The sequence below is a fragment of the Macrobrachium rosenbergii genome, chromosome 15, assembly GCF_040412425.1.
Source record: "Macrobrachium rosenbergii isolate ZJJX-2024 chromosome 15, ASM4041242v1, whole genome shotgun sequence".
Classification (NCBI taxonomy): domain Eukaryota; kingdom Metazoa; phylum Arthropoda; class Malacostraca; order Decapoda; family Palaemonidae; genus Macrobrachium; species Macrobrachium rosenbergii.
Window position 1 is genome coordinate 8,667,360 of NC_089755.1, and position 20,000 is coordinate 8,687,359.

Here is a 20,000-nt window from a genome sequence, read left to right on the forward strand (position 1 = left end):
GTCTTGTCCTTCATATGGATGCCCTCCCATATTGGGCTTGCTGGGAATGACATGGTGGACAGTCTTATAAAGCTGCCTACACACACTTGAACTTGATGACAGAAATGTTCCTTTCATATCTCGCTGCCTTAAACATAGAATATATTCAGCAGCTTTTGCCTGTACAGGACAGCTTTTAGGGATGCATAGAGGGGCACTAGTGTTTCCATACAACATCATGATAACTTTCTGCAGAGCCGTCATTAAGTACCGGCGACGTGGACTCATGGTGCGTAGGCATAATGTCGTAACTGCCAGGATAAGGTTGGGATATCGATCCGTGTGGCAGGTTGGACAGACACCAGATTACCACACTACACCTTTGTAAACTGCAAGTAACCATATAATGCCAATAACCTTGAACACTACTGCCTTCATTACCCCATTTGTCAGGAATCTGTTACCTCAAGGACAAAATTTACTTCAAACCTGTCCAATTTTTACTCAAAGATGACCACCTAGACTTAATTTTGACTCGTCATCCACACTTTACTGAATCACGTTGATGTATGGCTGCTAAACTGTATTTGTTGCAGTTGTTGTGATAATGGAATACGATCTCATATATGTTATTTTTGTAACTGATATACTGATAATTCAATGCTGTAATTTTTTCTGTTTTGATTTTTGATATAATTTTATTTTTAACTGCTAATATGTAACTTTGTTTGACGTCTTTTCCCAAAATAAATTTATTAAATAATTCTCTTCTCTCTCTCTCTCTCTCTTTTAATTTCTCTATCTCTCTCTCTTTCTCTCTCTTTTTGGTGAATGTTTCTTAATTTTTAAAAATGGAGGTTTTATGAAATATCTGTATCTACAAAGTGCCCTCTCTCTAAAATCTATTTCTCTCTCTCTCTCTCTCTCTCTCTTCTCTCTCTAATCTCTCTCTTCTCTCTCTGTTGCTTTGCTCAGGAATATGGAAATGACTTGAATCTTCTCACTTTCTGGGATATGTCTCTGAGAGAGAGAGAGATGAGATTGTGAGAGAGAGAGAGAGAGTTGAAAGAAGGGAAAGAGAAGTAAATGGAAAAATTTTTTGCAATGTAGATACAAGGAAGACTTTTTTTTTGATTATAACAATAATCTAACTGTATTATATTATTTATTAATAATTTTCATTATTTATAATACGATTAATAATCTTGTTCTTTTTTCTTTTGCATTTTCAGGAACTCAGCGCTGCCTCAGTTTTGGTGAGTGTTAATACAATATCATTTTCATATTTTAGAGAGGCAAACTTTTTTAAAGGTACTTCATTTCTCTTATTAGTTTGTTTTGTCTGTAGTTTATTTTCAGTCATTTTTTTTCACTGTTTATTATCCTTTATTCTTTAAAAATTCTCACAATTATCTCAGGATTTCCTTATGTTGTGGTTTTGTTTCCTGTTGTTGATTGCGTGTGTATTTTTATTTTCAATGTTGCAATTTTTATCACTACTATAATCAACGTTATTATTATATCATTATAATTATGAAATGTCGTATTAAATTTTACTTGTTTCTATGTTGATTTTTCTATATTGATTTTACTGCAGGCCATTACAAACATGCCGATATCCATTAAACAAATATTTATGAAGTACAAAAAGAAAACATTTTATTCATTATTGAGCCATTCATTTTTCATATTTTTCACTCATCTTCACTCTTATCATTCACTAGTGGCACTCATTTAAACAATTGATCTCTTATACTTCATAGGGAGTTCTGCCCAGGCGGCTGAATCTGTCATCAAAAATATTAGATTTTCACCAGTGTTCATTTTCATAATATTATCACGTTTCCTTCCAGATTTCTTTTTTCTTTGTCAAGATAATCCATGAAACATGTTTTACATTTTCATCGGTTTTCATTTTCAAATGGCATTATTACGCATCATAAAAATTTAATCATGTCTTTTTTCTTATCTGGTAACATAATACAAAGACTATGTTTAAAATTCATAAATTCATTCAAAGTTTGGAAATCCTTATCTCATTTAAATATGAGAATACCCCCTTCCCTCCATTTTACAAGAGAAGCAAAAAGTAGACTTGTAATCTAAGGTTCCTAATGTGAGCTCTAGAGTAATGAACGTATTTGCTTTAAAAATGAAACGGTGCTTTTGAAGTTTTGATAAAACCTTATGAACTGTCATTAGTGTATTTTTGCATTAATGAACTCCTTTTTGATGTAACGACTCATATATATAATATATATATATATATATATTATCATTTATATATATATATATATATATATATATATATATATATATATATATATATATATATATATATATATATATATATATATGCTTAGATACAAATGTCTTTTAATGTCTAATTCATTCTACCTTGGCAATACTATATTTTCATATGTGTTACCCGAAGGGGAATCTTTTTGTTGATAAGTTCGTCGTCTCGTGGCTCAAACCACGGCAGACAAGAACTCAGGACTACAATGACGTGCATTAAACCACTTGGCCGTCAAGGGAGCTATAAGTAGATACCGACTCCCACCTACAAATCACTATCGAACTCAGGTATTTGTAATTAGAATCGATATCAAATACCTCTTCCATGTTAACCAAGCGCGTTTTTATTTTTTCATATTTCCATATTATGAATGAAATTTATCACATCATCGTGATTCATATGGTATAAGCTACAAATGTCGTTTTAATATCTAATTGCTCTACCTATATGAATTATAAATATTTTCATATATTATTAAGAATGAGCCCATCTCATACAGAAATTTACAGATTTTATATTTAAAACTGAATCCTCACTGAATTTATAAACTACAACAATGGGTTATATTAAAGAATGAACCTTTATACAGTATTATTAATTAATTTTGTACTTATGGCTGATTCCTCTAACATTCATAACCACAACAAGGGATTATATTAAGAAATGTCCCAAGACGAGTTTTGTTAAAAATGAGTGAAAATCCACAATCATGTTATAAGTCAAAATACAGAGTTTACTCTCAGAGGTAACTGTGGATCTTCAGTCACTGTATAGTGATGCACCATAGATACGTTCAGAAAGTCCCAAATTGTAATTGTATCTTCAAACATAAAAGTATTAATAAGCTCTTCATTTTTCTTTTTTTTTAATTTTCGCAATTTTCCACGTTTCTCAGTTTTTAACAAATTTTTATTCACTATTTATCTATTCTGTATTAATTTCTAACCAACCAACTAACCGTCTGAGAGAACGGACTCCAAACATAAACAAAGAATATGATGAACGTTTATGTGATTCGGCAACGTTCATAAAGAAAATGCAAGACTTTTTTTGTCTCTGCAGACTCAGTTTCAGTCTCTCCCTCAGGCTAAAACGTTTAAGAGTTCAGCCATTTTTCCAGGAAATGACTTCGGGGAAGGTTTTTGCCCCCTTCCTTCGGAGCAGAGGCCGTTGCTCTGGAATATGGAAGCATCATTACCTTCCTGGATATATTTGATGATGAGTTCGTTCAAGGAAAGGTTAATGAACTGTTATTGTGAATTACGGCTGAAAATTTAGTTCTTCCGGAGGCATTAGGGAGAAGCACAGGTCGTTTATGGCGTAATTAGAGAACTGTCTTTCTTTTTAACTTATTTAGTTTTGATTACATGTGTATATATAGTTCAGGTGAGTAGAAATCCATGTCTGGAATACAGATCGTTTATGCAATAATTAGAGAACTTTCTCTTGTGTTTAGCTTCTGTAGTTCAGGTGATATGACTTTAGATATATATTTAATTCTGCAGTGTGTAGAAATTCATGTTTGGGTAAAACAGCATAAGGAAAAGATTTTATCCTTTTCACATTTATTGATCCTTATTGGTCATTAAAAGCAGTATATTTTTAGGAAAAGAATATACATACACACACACACACACACACACACACACTAATGACAGTGTAAGCATGCAACCCCTTTATCTTACATTTTCTTGTTCCTAACTTTATTTTCCCATATTTATTTACATTACCTTCATCTTTAATCAATATTTTCTTATTTTCAAGTCCTATTCAGATAGTTTGCCATACCACTCGACTAAGGACATAAATCATAATATATAAATTTTATTCCCATCCATTAAAAGACATGAATCCTGAAATAACAATGAGACCATACCTCAAACACTTTATCCATTTTAGAATAAAACTTTAAACACAATATTAAGACTCAAAAGACAGTAAAGATTTAGAAATTATACCATGAAGGAAATGACTGAAGTTCCACATGTAGATGAGATAATGATGAAAGGGAGATGGAGATGGTTTGGACATGTCCTTTGACTGGGAGAACAGAGCTTGATAGCATCAACTGGGCTCCTGGGCTCCTGTGGGTACCAGGTGAATTGGAAGGTGACCCAGACCTACCTGGATGAGAGCTATGAGGAGGGAGGCTGGAGACGAGTGGAGATTTGTGGAAGACAAAGCACAGGAAAGAGGTGAGTGGCGGAATGTCACAGAAACCATTTGTGTCACGCGGCTTTGGAGGCGATGATGAAAATGATGATGATGATGAAAAGGAACTTAATAAGGGATATATATCAACTAGAACCATTTTCAGAAAAAAACCGTTGAAATGTGAAGTTAAATTTCCTTTTACCGTTAGAAATGCCTTCAAAGAGATAAAAGGAATAAAGGAATTATTATTCCCCTCAGCTGGATCATTTTTTCAGGCAGATGCTCATGTTAACAGCTGTGCATAATAACACCTTCCACTTAGAGACAATCAGGCTATTCAGTGCAAGTATAGAAAAACCTGTCACAAAAGAAAAGTATTAAATTGAGTCTTGGCGAAAGAAGAGACGAGAAGAAGAAGAAGCAGTTCCTGGCCAAAGTGAGGTTTGTTGATCGTTTCCGCTCTCCTCCGCTTAACTGTTCCCGAGTTGGAAACTCAGTAAGAACAATTCTGGGCTGAAGAAGCGAAAAGGCTGCTTGGAGACTCCTAAAGGCAATATCATTTCTTGTTAACTCCAAGTTTCGTTTTGTTTACGTTGTGTCTGACTCACGCTGCCTCCTGCTCTTGGTTCTTTAGCTTTGTGTTTCTATGTATATCTGAGTGGAAATTGAATGTTATGATGTGAAGTAGGCTTTTCATTATATAGTGCGGTATTTACATTTCAAAAGGCTTCTTTTATCCACGAATAACTCTTGCGACGGTCATATACTGTTTCTGCATTATTGCCAATTGGTTCGACTTGTTGATTATTATTATTATTATTATTATTATTATTATTTTAGAAAATGAGAATGCTGCAAGGCCAACTTGGACAGCAGCCAGGAAGGAAAAGGAAATTGAGAAATATCCATAAGAAAAATAACTAAACTTGACGCATGTCAGTTCCAATATTAGTATCTTTGGTGATGTAGTTTTGTGTTTCGATGTATAAGTAGTCGGATATTTTTCATTTCTAATAGCGACTATGTTTTCATACATCTTCCATATAGCATCACCTATAGAATGCTCTAGGAGCAAGAGCAGGCGCTGGCATAAAACCAGCTTAATCTAAAGCAACAACAGTTGTAATTAAGGCAGGTTGGACAGTTGACTGTAAATGATAAACCATTTGAATATTTTGCCAAAGAGATTCATCATGACACCTGTTTAGAAGAATGATTTTGCTGGCATGGATTTTTGTCCCATCACAATGAACATTAATGGAACATTGTATCTTTATCTTCCTCGTGATTATATTATTAGCTGCCCCGATATTTACACACATAGTCTAGGTCCAAATTTCAAAAAGGGCCCTTTTTAATGAAGGGCTTGGCATTTTTTAGTAGAATTTGTTATTCACCTGTTTTTACATAATTTGAGGGTGCTGAATCCAATTCTGGTGGATAACATTCTCTATTTTTTGTTTAACCCGTGAGAGCCAAAACAAAATGGCGGCTGATTGAGGGGTAGATTTTTCATTCCAACTGGCATTGGAAGAATATTGCCGAAATTAAATGTCGCGCCTATATATCTATACACGGTGAACACTCATTTTAGCAACCAACTGAAGAAACAGGAATCACTATTGATTGTACAGATTCTTGGACAGGAACAGCTACAATTTTTTACCAGAGAGAGATTCCTTTAGCTGAGGATATTTCTCAGCACAAAAATTTTCGTAATCCAATGAAAAGGAACATTCCGGCAACATTTTCCAAGCTCTGAGAAGTGAAAAAATCGGATTGACAAAAAAAAAGAAGTCTTAAAAGTGGATAGATCTGTTCTACAAAAGCTGGTTATCTGTTATGCTGCTGGAAGAGATGTGGACCTACATGAAATCTTGAAGCACGAGTTGTTACCAATGCCTTTGTCCCTAGCAGAAATAGTGGAGATCTGAGAATTGGTCAGAAGCATTTGTTAATGGATGCGCTGTTGCGGGGTGTACCTTGCTCTGACCAGTTTGATGTAACTAATGATTCTACTTTGGTCACTCATGGCCAGGCACTAGTTAGAACCCTCGATGAGTCACACAAACTTATGGCTGGTACCTTTGGTGATTCCTCCAAACTGTTCAATGCTGGAATTTTTCAGTATGGTCACCATTTTTCACGTTTTGATGTGGTGTTTGACAGATATAACCAGGAATCTGTAAAGCAAGGCACACGCTCCAGAAGACAAAATAGCAAACCAATCCGACGACTAATAGAAGATGCTGATGTACCACTTCTGCATGAGTGGAATAGTTTTCTCTGCAACCCTAAAAATAAAGCTGCTCTTGCAAATTTTCTTTCTCGGGACCTGATTAAATATGCTCCAGAAAACAAGTGTGTGGTTACTGCTGGTGGTCTTCTGAAGGCTGATGATGTTCTCTGCAGTCATGCTGAATTAGATCTCAGCTATCTTTAAAGTAATCAAGAAGAAGCTGACACCAGAATGATCTTGCATTGCGTCCACACAAAATCACCTACAGTTGTTGTATGGTCTCCAGATACTGATGTCATGTTGCTCCTTATAGCACACAGTGGTACAGCAAAAAAATAAGAAGTAATAATGAAAGCTGGAACAAGCAATGCACTAAAGTATATACCTGTGAAAGACATTATATCAAGGTGGAATTTACAAGGAGAGCAAACAGCAAAGTGATTGCTGTCATTCCATGCTGTCACTGGTTCGGACACCACATCATTCTTGTTTGGACATACAAAGAGGACAGCATTACCTGTGTACCTGGATCATCCCACACATCTATTAGGCCTTGGGGAAGATCCCATATCAAAGGAATCTTTGGCCGAGGTGGCGAGATTTGTACGTTTGCTGTACAAGGTTCCTGGGTATGACAACAGATAAAGCAGGAGTATGTTTTGTTCTCTAAAGGAGTCACTCAAGAACGTGTTCGACCAACAAGTGATATCAAAGCAACAAAACCTCATCCAACAATTCCAAAACCCAACGAATGTGGCTGGAAGCTAGTAAATGGTCAAATGAAGCCAGTTTTGTTAACCCTTGATGCAGTTGTACTGAAATGTGTGTTACACGCAGATGTGGTTGTCGAAAAGTAGAAATGTCTTGGACTGGCTCGTGTAAATGCTCTGGACAGTGCTTCAGTCCTAATGATAATAGCTGAAGGAAAAATATGATAGACATATTTAACAGGCCTGAATACTTTTCCGCGTTAATAATGTATATACTTTACTACTGCAATTGAATGTCGTTATCTTAATTCTTTTTTCAGCGCGGTCAAACTCTCTTCTTATCGGGAAAGTGAGATCCAGTCATTATTTGTTTAGCTTATTCATTTTCGTTTTTTCTACTCTGTCAAGACTTACTGGAAGAATATGATTACAAGTCATGAAAATATGTACGGATAATAAATTATTATAAATAGATAACGAATAGATAGTTAGGTCAGTTAAAATAGGTTATATAAATTATAAATTTTAATCCTTTTTTCTTATTTTTTCTTATCTTTGGTAAATGTTCAATTCTCCCTTCTTCTTCCTCCTCAGTTTTTTCTTCTTCTTCTTGTGCCACCCATGGCACTCCCGTTAATATTTTCTTCTCGTCTGCCTTCTATCCCTCGTTTCCTTCCTCTTCCTCCTCCTCTTCTATTCTTCCCCCTTCTCGTTCCCTGTTCTTCTCATTCTTTATTCTTTATTTCTTGCGCTAATTGCCATCTTTTAGCGTCCTTTCTGACTTTCTCTCCGCTTTCTGCTCTCGACAACTCTGGTTCCACAAACTCTGGTTCCTCAAACTCTGGTTCCTTATATTATGGTTCCTCATTCTTGGGTTCCTCAAATTCTGGTTTCTCAAACTCTGGTTCCTCAGATTCTGGTTCTTCAAAGTCTAGTTCCTCAAACTTTGGTTCCTTAAATTATGGTTCCTCAATCTCGGATTCCTCAGACTTTGGTTCCATAGACTCTTGTTCCTCAAACTCTGGTTCCTCAAACTTTGGTTCCTCAAACTCTGGTTCCTCTAACTATGGTTCCTTTCATTCTTGTTCCTCAAACTTTGGTTCCTCTAACTCTGGTTCCTCAAACTATGGTTCCTCAAATTTTGGTTCCTCAAACTCTTGTTCCTCAAATTCTGGTTCCTCTAATTCTAAGTTCCTCTAATTTTGGTTCCTCAAATTCTGGTTCCTCTAATTTTGGTTCCTCAAACTCCGGTTCCTCAAACTGTGGTTCCTCAAATTCTGGTTCTTCGATTTATGGTTCCTCAAACTGTAGTTCCTCAAATTCTGGTTCTTCGATTTATGGTTCCTCAAACTGTGGTTCCTCAAATTCTTGTTCCTCAAGCTGTGGTTCCTCAAATTCTTGCTCCTCAAACTATGGTTCCTCAAATTCTGGTTCCCCAAACTCTGGTTCCTCAAATTCTGGATCGGCAAACTCTGGTTCCTCAAATTCTGGATCGGCAAACTCTGGTTCCTGAAACTTTGGCTCCTCAAACTCTGGTTCCTCAGATTATAGAAATAATCATTTGGGTTCTTGAAAACCCAGAATGTACACCATCATGTCCAACCCGAATTGACCTTAAAAGGAACAAAATGTATTTACAAACAAAAGAACAGTTGCATTACCATCGTTTTCTTTCTTTCTTTAGATATTTATTAATTTGTTAAGTTATTTTTTCCATTATTAATAAGTGATCTCCTCTTTCTGTATTTCCCTTTGCCTTCTGATACTTCTTTCTAATGAACACACAATATTCTTTGGAAACTTGAATTTCTCGTCAGTGGCCCCTGTGGTGGGCTTGTTCTATATGAATTGGTTCCTTCATCTTCTGAATAATAATAATAATAATAATAATAATAATAATAATAATAATAATAATAATAATAATAATAATAATAATAATAATAAGACTTTTCTCTATACGATCTTTTTTCGCATTTTAACAGTTATCCAAAGTTGCGTTTATTATGGAACAAATTTCTCCCAAATGTTCAGTAACTTTGCGTTAATGCAGTTGTGTACTACAATCCTGAATTTAACATAGTGATATTCAGAACATTATAATAACTTCCCTTGATATAATATTTCTTCTAAAAAATAAGTTCAACACATTCCTCTTACTTAGGAATTAATTTAAATTCATCTTTCGCTATAAATATATTGCAGTGATCGGCTGCTTCCGAGATTTTGTTTATTTAATATGTTCTCATTATGACAGCTGGCGTCAGTGGAGGGAGAAAATGAAATGGACGTAACACATTTTTAAGAGTAATATTTATTCATTTATTTAAGTGTTTATATGATTAGTTTCAGAGTGTTGTATATAATGCTAATATATATATGTATGTATATATATGTATATATATATATATATATAATATATAGATATATATATATATATATATATATATATATATATATATATATATATATTTTACCACATTTACATATGCAGTATATACATATATATGTGTGTATGTGTATATATATATATATATATATATATATATATATATATATATATATATATATATATATATATATTCCCGAGGGTAAGTCAAAAGTTCCAGGAAAAATTGTTGAATGTGTATTTACACAGGAATGAAACAACCCAAATACTTGGTAAACAGTTATCTGTGATGTAGTAATCCATATAGACTTGTTACCTCAGTCATCATCCTCTTGCTACCGTGGTGTTAACATCTGCTTCAGAAAAGTAACTTCTTGAACCCATGGAAAATAAAAATTTTGAGATGAGAGCTAACATCAAGTTCCTGACCAGCTTGATTGGAAACCAGGAAAAATTATTGAAGCTTTGCAACAAGTTTATGGAGATTCTTCTCCATCTAAAATCAGTTGTTTATGATTTGATAAAACGATTTAAGGATGGTCAGGAGGACCTCAAAGATTTTCAAGAGAGGGAAGACCATCGACTGCAAAAATGAAAGAATTGTGGCTTTGGTGCAGAATCTAGTGGATGAAGATCGTCGGATTACTATCGATATGATAGCTAATGAAACTGGGATCTCCATGGTTCCGCATTTTCAATTTTAAATGAAAATCTTGGTTTGAGTAAACTTTCAGCACGTTGGGTCCCAAAAGCGTTGCGCGAAGACCAACTGCATCAAAGAGCTGAACTTTCTCTTGCAGTTTTAACGAAGATTGAATCAAATGAATCAGAGTTTTTGACCGGATTGTTACTGGAGATGAAACTTTGATCCATCAATATGACCCAGAAAGTAAAATTCAATCAAAGCAATGGTTACCAAGAGGTTCAGCTGCACCAGTGAAGTTCAAAGTGGCGAGATCTGCCCAGAAGGTTATGGCAACAGTGTTTTGGGACCCAAAGGAGTGATTTTGATTGATTTCCTTGAAGGACAAAAAACAATCACCGGGAACTACTACAAAGGTGTTTTGCAAAAACTGAAGACTGTATTGGCTAAAAAACGTCGAGGAAAGTTGCACCGCAGAATTTTGTTCCATCATGATAACGCTCCAGCACATTCATCAAGGGTTGCAAGAAAAGTCCTACGGAAATTTAGGTGGGAAACTCTTCCACATCCTCCTTATAGTCCTGATCTTGCTCCTTCAGATTTTTTCCTGTTCCCAAAACTCAAGGAACACTTAAGAGGAGTCCGGTTTGAATCTTTGGATGCTGCTAAACATGCAGTTTCAACATGGTTTAATAGAAAGGCCCCAAATTTCTACAAAGAAGGGTTGCAGAGGTGGAAACAGCGCCTTGAAAAGTGTATAGAGTTAGATGGTAGATATGTAGAAAAATGATGTTTGAATTTCTTAAATAAAGAGTATATTGAATTTTTCCTGGAACTTTTGACTTACCCTCGTATATATATATATATATATATATATATATATATATATATATATATATATATATATATATATATATATATATATATATATATATATATATATATGAAATAATAAGATATTCAATGGGGTAAATCTACTGAAAGTTTCGACTTTATTTCCTAGCCATTGACGAAGGACTGATCAGTCCTTCTCAATGGCTTGGAAATAAAGTCGTCTTCCGGTCGGCAAATATACATTATTATTTTTTTGGTATGTGGTAATGTGTTGATAAATGAATCACGTACAAAAGTTTGATAATAATCATCATATATATATTATATATATATATATATATATATATATATATGTATTATATATTATAATATGTATTTATGTATGTATGTATGTATGTATGTATGTAATTTATGTATGTATGTATATGCACACATACATATATTACATTTAAAATATTCATGACTTGTTCGCTTTTCCTAAAGCGTTGATGATTGCTGGTCTTGATTGCTCTGTATTCTGATGCAGTTTCAGGCCCTCAAGGTTACTAAAGTCAATACTGACAAAGGTTACTAACTTTTTTTTTAAACTCTCGGTTTCTGGTTCCTGTTGGAGTGGTGAAATTGGTTTGTTATTAAGGTTATTAAATATTGGTGCAAATGTAGTAATGATAAATCTGTTGTTTTATTATTATTATTATTATTATTATTATTATTATTATTATTATTATTATTATTATTATTATTTTATATTTCAAAAAGATTAGTGTAATAATATATATGATAATTCTAATAATAATAATGATAAAGATTATGATAATTATTATTATGTTTAGAAATACATTTCTAAATTCAAACTAATGAAAGGCAAAGTATTGCATAAGAAAGAATATATTTATATTTGTATTCACGATCAGGTTTACCTGTCAGTCCACCTGTCAGTTCCTCGAAACTGAAATTAGAACTTACGTGTAGACGACAGTTTGTGGGCGGAGTCAGTCCACTCGCCAGAACGGATGAACTGATGGCTTTACCTAAAGTTCTTCCGACCGACTGACAGGTGATTGCACGTGTGGGCTTGAGGGTAAGCAACGATTTTATGCCAGTTCGCTGGCACATTTCACCTGGGAAGGATCTCAGCGGCTTGGGCCAGAATTTGAATAACCTAAGTATAGGCGTCATTCATTTCATTGTTAGACCCTGCGTCGCTACTTGTAGGCCTTTGTGAGTCCAAATCTAATGTTAAAATGCTGTACGAAAGGGCTGTTCAAATGCTGTTGAAAGACTGTTCAAGGTGCAGCTAAAACGCTGTTCGCAACTACTGTTAAAATGTTCTTCGAAAGTGCTTTTAAAATGCTGTTCAAAAGTGTTAAAATTCTGTTAAAGTGTTCGAAAGTGCTGTTAAATGCTGTTCGAAAATGTTATGAAAAGACACTGTTAAAATGCTGTTCGCTATTGCTGTTAAAAATGCTGTTCGAAAATGTTAAACATGCCGTTCGAAAATACTGTTGAAACATGCAGTCCGAAAATGCTGTTAAAAAATCTGGTCGAAAATGCTGTTAAAATGCTGTTCGAAAGCGCTGTTAAATTCTGTTCAGAAATGCTGCTCACCCTAAAGAAGAATCCCTCCAGTTCTCTTTACATTCTTTCAGAAATTCTCTGCGAATTTCGTGACAGCGAAACAAAAATGAAGAAAGAGTAAAATCATATTTGAAAGATAAAGCATAAAACAGGATTTGAAACGGGCAGAGAGAGAGAGAGAGAGAGAGAGAGAGAGAGAGAGAGAGAGAGAGAGAGAGAGAGAGAGAGAGAGAGAGAAATAAACGCCACTCTGGAAAAGGATTGCAAGATTTACTGTCCATTAAGAAGACGAATTCAACACAAGGAGAAAGATGAGGAATCGTTTCTTCTCAAAAGGAAACTTTTCTGAGCGAGATAAGAGGACGAATAATCTCGTCCTCCCCAAAAAAAGAAATAAATAAAAAGAGAATTAAATAAATAAATAAAACAGGGGAACCTTCCAAGAGCCAAAAACCTCAATGACTTGAAAAGTTGTTTTATCTCAGACTCGTTTCTGCTTTGGTTCCATCTCTCTGTCTGAAACAGGACTGTATGTGTCGCCTGAGAGTGTTAGTACCGTCAGTGCACCTCACTTGGTACACTGTAGGCATTAATAGAGGGTTTTTTTAGCGTCCATTCGGCCCCTAGTTACACCACTGTTTAGCCTTTTACTTGACCTCCATTCCCTGTTTCTTTCTTCAGTCTTAAGGTAACATTTTTTTTCTCCCAGTTCCACCTTTAGATCCTTGTACTTTATCTCCTTTATTTTCCGGATCTCTTTATCTTGCTGTCCAACCGCTCAAACTCCCTCTTTTAGAAAAGAGGCCACATCCCCCTAAGTGTTTTTTTCTTACCGTTCCCCCATTAGAAAAACTTAACAAGACAAAAAACTGTGACGCAAAAAGTACGACTGAAATCAAATACATCAGAATTTTTCCCCTTCACAACAAGTGAAAATAATTCTGGCCTGAAAAAATATACTCTGTAGATTCTTCTTTTATGAATGAAATACATAAGCCTTTCGACTAGACTCAATGGAAACTTGCTTCTTGGATAAACAAAATGTTTGTTTAAACTTTCCTGTCAAAGTTTTGTTTAAATTTTTTTTATAGGTAAATCGCCTGAGACGCGAAGACTGTTTACCTACAAAATGAGCTTCTATTCGCTGGAGTAAGTTTGAGGCAACTAAAAAAATAAATTAAACAAATTTCATCTGTATCGTTTCATTCCGTAAAACTTCGTCTGTGTACAAATTCAACTACAAATATAGAGTTTGTTTTGCTTTTATTAGTCAAAATGAGATTTGATGTTTGAGTGAACTTTAAACATGACTGAGTGAACGTTGCAAAGAGAGTCAAGATTCCTGTGAAGGTTCTGAGGCCTCTGATATAACCCAGATGAGTAAGGTACAGGCCTACATTTTGAATGTCTCAGATGTCAAAGTTTTTTGAAATAGGTTTCTTCCTGAGTGAAGCTAAGAACTTGTTTACTATGTTAGTGCGTGTGTGTGTGTGTATAGACTGCAATGTTACTTTATTCTGCATTAGGTTCCGTGAATGTAACACAAGGAAATAGAGAAACAATTTAATATTATTAAGTTGAATTGATAACTGGTAAAGTCATGAGATTGATCAGAATTTTTCTCAGTGGCCATTCATTTTATCTCATGTTAATATACCAGTGATTATTATTTATATATATATATATATATATATATATATATATATATATATATATATATATATATATATATATATATATATATATATATATATATATATATATATATATATATATATATATATATATATAGTGTATGTGTGTGTGTCAATAGTTCACAGGAGAAAAGAGAATAAAACACTCTGCTAGCTCGATAATTTCGCCTTCCACCAGGCCTCTTCAAGAGCTTTATTACAACAAAAAATAAGTACATACATAAAAATCACAAACATTGTTTCTCACCGGAAAAAATAAAAGAACAGTTGTCAAAGTTAAAATTAGGTTTTTTAGATCATAAACAAATAATCAAGAATTAGGAATCCAGAAAAATTAAAAGGGAACTATTCAACGATTTGGTGATAGGTCATTTAAAACCTTTCTCTGAATTTGTACTGTTGTGAAACAGTGTGAAGGAATAAGGGTCTAATTTATATATGCCCTGACTAATATAAAAATCTTTTGTTTGCTAAAACTTATGCAAGTCGTTTCTAACAAATATCTTGTCGTCATATCTTCTTATTTGAATAATATTTCGGTTTTGTTCCAAAGAATAGGACAGTCACAGTTTTGCACATGTAAATTAACAGCACTGTTTGGAGAATTTGTTCTTACACTATATCGATGTTGGGAAATTCTCATATTAATATCTTTTCCGGTTTGTCCCAGGTGGAATTTGCCACATTCACAAGGGATTTTGTAAACCACACCTTGTTTGGGTCTGTAGCAAATGGCTACTGTCTTTCCTGTTGCGCTGGGGGAAGAAAAGTCAACTTTAAGGTCTAATATTCTTAAAGGGTAAACAGTGTCATTGAATGAAGGGTGGAAAGGGAGAACCAAACCATTACTCATATCATATTCCTTTTTGGTGTCTGTTCTATGATATTATTGTTTAGCTGGAAATAAACTTTCTTCTATTTCCCTGATTGAAACGTGGGTTTTTTATGCCAATTCTGGTGATATTATTGCACTCTCCGTCCAAATATATATATATATATATATATATATATATATATATATATATATATATATATATATAATATATATATATATATATATATACTTTTTCACGAAGTGATCAAGCACCTGGTTATTACACAAATAATAATACCAAAAGTTACCTCACATCAACCAGATACTTGAAACCTAATAAAGAGTTTTGACTGAATCACTAAAGGCACAATGATCCCGTAAACTTACTTGTCACTTGAGAAAATCAATGTAACTTCATCAAGTTATGGGTGAGGCAACAATTATTAAGTTATATCCAAACTAGTGGACAGTGGGTATCACTTCAACAAACACCATCTGTCTCCCTGGTTCTATTTTACCTAGATAAGTCTCAGGTGAACAAACAGATACATCACTTACCTTGTACACATTCATTAATGTCTCTAATTACTGGTGGTCAAAATGAAACACTGTGTTTTAAAAAACTTTAAACAAACAGGTTTATTTCTAAGTTCAAAAGTTATATGCAGAGTTCGCAATCTTAAAAGATTTACTATTAATTGACAACAGTGTAAGATTTAAGTATTTCTTAATCAAGTTTCATTCACAAAACTTTAATTTATTAAGAAAGCAGTTTGGTTAGGTAAGATTCAAACTATTAACTATCACTCAAGTGCCAAGTATATACCTGATTAATTAACACAAACATTCACCAAAATATTACTGACTGGAATCCACATAAACATTCTCTAAAATCTCAAAAACAGGTAGGCACTAACAAAATGTTAAGAAATCTCTAACATATATATCAAACAAATGGGAAAACATATCAAAGCATTATAAGATTATGATATACAATTTATCTGTATAGAAAAGGCATTTTAAAATCACATCTTACAATGAATGACGAATCTGCAAGCAAAACATCAAAATTTTCACAAAGACATATAAACACTTATAAAATGGTTATATATATATATATATATATATATATATATATATATATATCTATATATTATAACTTTTATAATAATATATATGTATATATATATACTTAATGATAAATAATATTGCCAAGACCAGGAAGAACATTCTTTGTGAATTACAGGTACCCTCAGTAAACCCTGTATAAAACCTCATCATTGGCTGAAAAAACATAACAAGGATGAGAATCAATCAAATTATAATAACGTGAATTATCATAATAAGATCTTCAGCAAAAATACTAACAGAAATATATAAAAATGAACAAAAAATACAAACTCAGTTAGACAATAAAATAATAGAAAAATTAAAAACACAAACATAAAATATGAAAATATAACTAAAGTGAAATGTAAACAAACTACCACTTAAAAGTAAAATATTTAACGATTTAATTGAGTACCTACTATGAAATTACACGATAGCTAGTTGAATACCAGAGAGTTGTTGTTCAATTCAGGCTTCATCTTTTTAATAGTCAGCGACTCTGAAATAGGTCATTAAATATTTTTTAAAAAATGAGTGGTGTTTTGTTTTACAAACCTTTTTTTTTCCAGACATTTTTATGTAATTGTGTTTTTAATTTTGTTATATTTTCATCTCACCCTTTTAATCATGTATTTCTTGTTCATTTATATATTTCGTTAGTATTTTTGCTAAAGATTTATTCTTAAATTCATGTTATTGTAATTTATTGATTCTCACTTGTCAGTTTTTCAGCCTGATGAGCTGAAAAGCTTGTACAATAAAGAATGTTCTTCCTTTAGACTCCAAATTATTTATCATTAAGCTAAGATTTCCAAGTCATTATAAAGGGAAATATATATATTCTATTATATATATATATATATATATATATATATACAATATATAGATAATATATAAACACATATATATAAATATATCATAATCTAAACTACAAATGTCGTTTAATATCAAATTCACCTACCTCAGAGAATCTCCGATGGAAATTATCACCTGAATTTATATAATGTGATAAATGAACAGTCTACCCTGGGAAAGAGATTGAACCCTTTTGGACATGGACATTCAACGTTAAAATGTGGAAAACTGCCGCGCCATCTTGATGGCGCGGTACACAATCACTGGAGTGTTGAATGGGTCCTAATGCTAAAATACGTCCCAAAATAACAACGTTCATAATCACTTCATTATACCTTCGTTGATAATTTCATATGATTAGACAAATGGGATGGTATCACAAGTTGAATTTGATAATAAACGACATTTGTACTTCATGATTATCTATAAATCACGGTGTGATAAAAAAATTTCACATCTTACAATATATATATATATATCTATATATATATATATAAATATTTTATATATAAATGTATCGGAGATATATATATATATATATATATATATATATATATATATATATATATATATGTATATATATATATGTATATATATATGTATATATATATATATATATATATATATATATATATATATATATATATATATATATATATATATATATATATATATATATATATATATATATATATATATATATATATATATATATATATATATATGTGTGTGTGTGTGTGTGTGTGTGTGTGTGTGTATGCATATGTGTGTGTGTGCATGTGTGGGTGTGTGTATGCATTGAATCAACTTTTTGGCATAATTTCTTAGAAGACACATTAGTATTTTAGTTTATGAGTCATTATTTTAGTTAATTCATTATAAATCATTGTAGATTTATAGTGACCCTGAAATTAAATCGGTCCAAAATATAAAGAAAATTACGAATAAAAATTTTCTTTCAATGTAAAACTCATGAAATAAATAAAAAAAACCTTTATCAAGACCGAAATACTTCGAATGAGGCTCCAGTCACACTTGACCATTTCAGATATGCAAATCCCCACCCAATCAGCACAGAATCCCTGGCTAGCCCCACGCTGAACGCACATCAAAACAGTAAATAACCCCTTGCTGGCAAGAATACATTAATGAATCTAAATTTAGTGGATTTGTTAAGGAATACGAGAGAGGGAACCGAATTCCTCTCTTCCATTCCCGTCAGAATATGGTGGGCGTTATTGGCTCCTTGGGGTCGTAGGATGTCACCCATTGATCATCCGGAGGTTTTCTTATTTCTTTTTTTTTCTTTTCTTTCCTGTCCGCACTTTTTCTGTCCACCCTCAGATCTTAAAAACTACTGAGGCTAGAGGGCTGCAAATTGGTATGTTCATCATCCACCCCCCAATCATCAATCATACCAAATTGCAGCCCACTAGCCTCCTCAGTAGTTTTTATTTTATTTAAGGTTAATGTTAGCCATAATCGTGCTTCTGGCAACGATATAGTATATGCCACCACCGGCCGTGGTTAAAGTTTCATGGGCCGCGGCTCATACAACATTATACCGAGACCACCGAAAGATAGATCTATTTTCGGTGCGCTTGATTATATGCTGTACCCGGCTGTACAGAAAACTCGCTTGCGCCGAAGAAACTTCTGCGCATTTTATACGTGTTCTTTTATCTCTGGCGATTGATTTATTGCCTGTCATTATTGCTTGTCATGAGGTGTCTTCTGGAATGTAATTAGTGGCGTTTTTTAATGCTTCGTAAGGGGAAGGAGTTTTGTCTTAAATTGGGGATGTTGGCTACTGATTGTTTTACTCCAGTATAAAGTATTATGTGCAGGTATTTATAGAATACTGAACATATAAACACACATATATGTATATATATATATATATATATATATATATATATATATATATATATATATATATATATATATATATATATATATATATATATATATATATATATATATATATATACATATATATATATATATATATACATACATATATACATATACACACACACATATATTACTTGTCACATTTACCAGATGTCTATATTTTCGATGGCCAGTATGACCTCTTCCATATTTATTTAGAATAAATAATTGGGTATAGGCCTATTACTAGTAGTCTTGTAAACGTATAAACCTCTTATTCACTGTAAGTATAAAATATTCTCAAACAAGATATATCAATTACAAACACAAAACTTTTAGATGGAAAAGATTTCTAACAAAACCCGGAGAGCAGTTTTGACGAAACTTGAAGTAGATCATCCTTGAGTCTTATTGAATCTAAATACTGAAATACTGTAGAATTTATTTAAACACTGTAAAGTTAATTGGAATATTTTATATCTTCACTATATCACGAGAGAAAAGTGTGAAAGCGTTCCCTCTCCCGAGCGTGAGAGCAGAAATCGGTTCCTCTCCAAGATGGAAAAGAAAACGGAGAACTTGATTGAGACCATTCCGATATTTTATCTGGCAGGAGGGAAGGGAAGGTTTAGTCTAATCTAGTTTAGGGCTCAATAGAAACTTTCACCCTCTCTCTTCAGTTCTACGAATCTTTCAGACAAAGTCTTTGGAAATGCAGTCTTAGGAATATGAAAGACTTTGGGAAACGTAGACTTAATGCCCAATTTGAATAGTTGTGTCATTCTGTGTCTTCTATTAGGCCTAACGCTAAT

At 33.1% G+C, this 20,000-nt stretch overlaps 1 protein-coding gene across 1 annotated transcript; it reads left to right on the forward strand.

Moving 5' to 3' along the window:
- Window positions 1-6,902: 6,902 nt before the first annotated feature.
- LOC136846245 (sericin-1-like) lies at window positions 6,903-8,581 on the forward strand. The gene is made up of 2 exons (XM_067117050.1): window positions 6,903-6,993; window positions 8,151-8,581. Exons 1-2 carry the CDS (start codon window positions 6,903-6,905, stop codon window positions 8,579-8,581), a joined length of 522 nt encoding a protein of 173 aa, XP_066973151.1.
- Window positions 8,582-20,000: the final 11,419 nt, after the last annotated feature.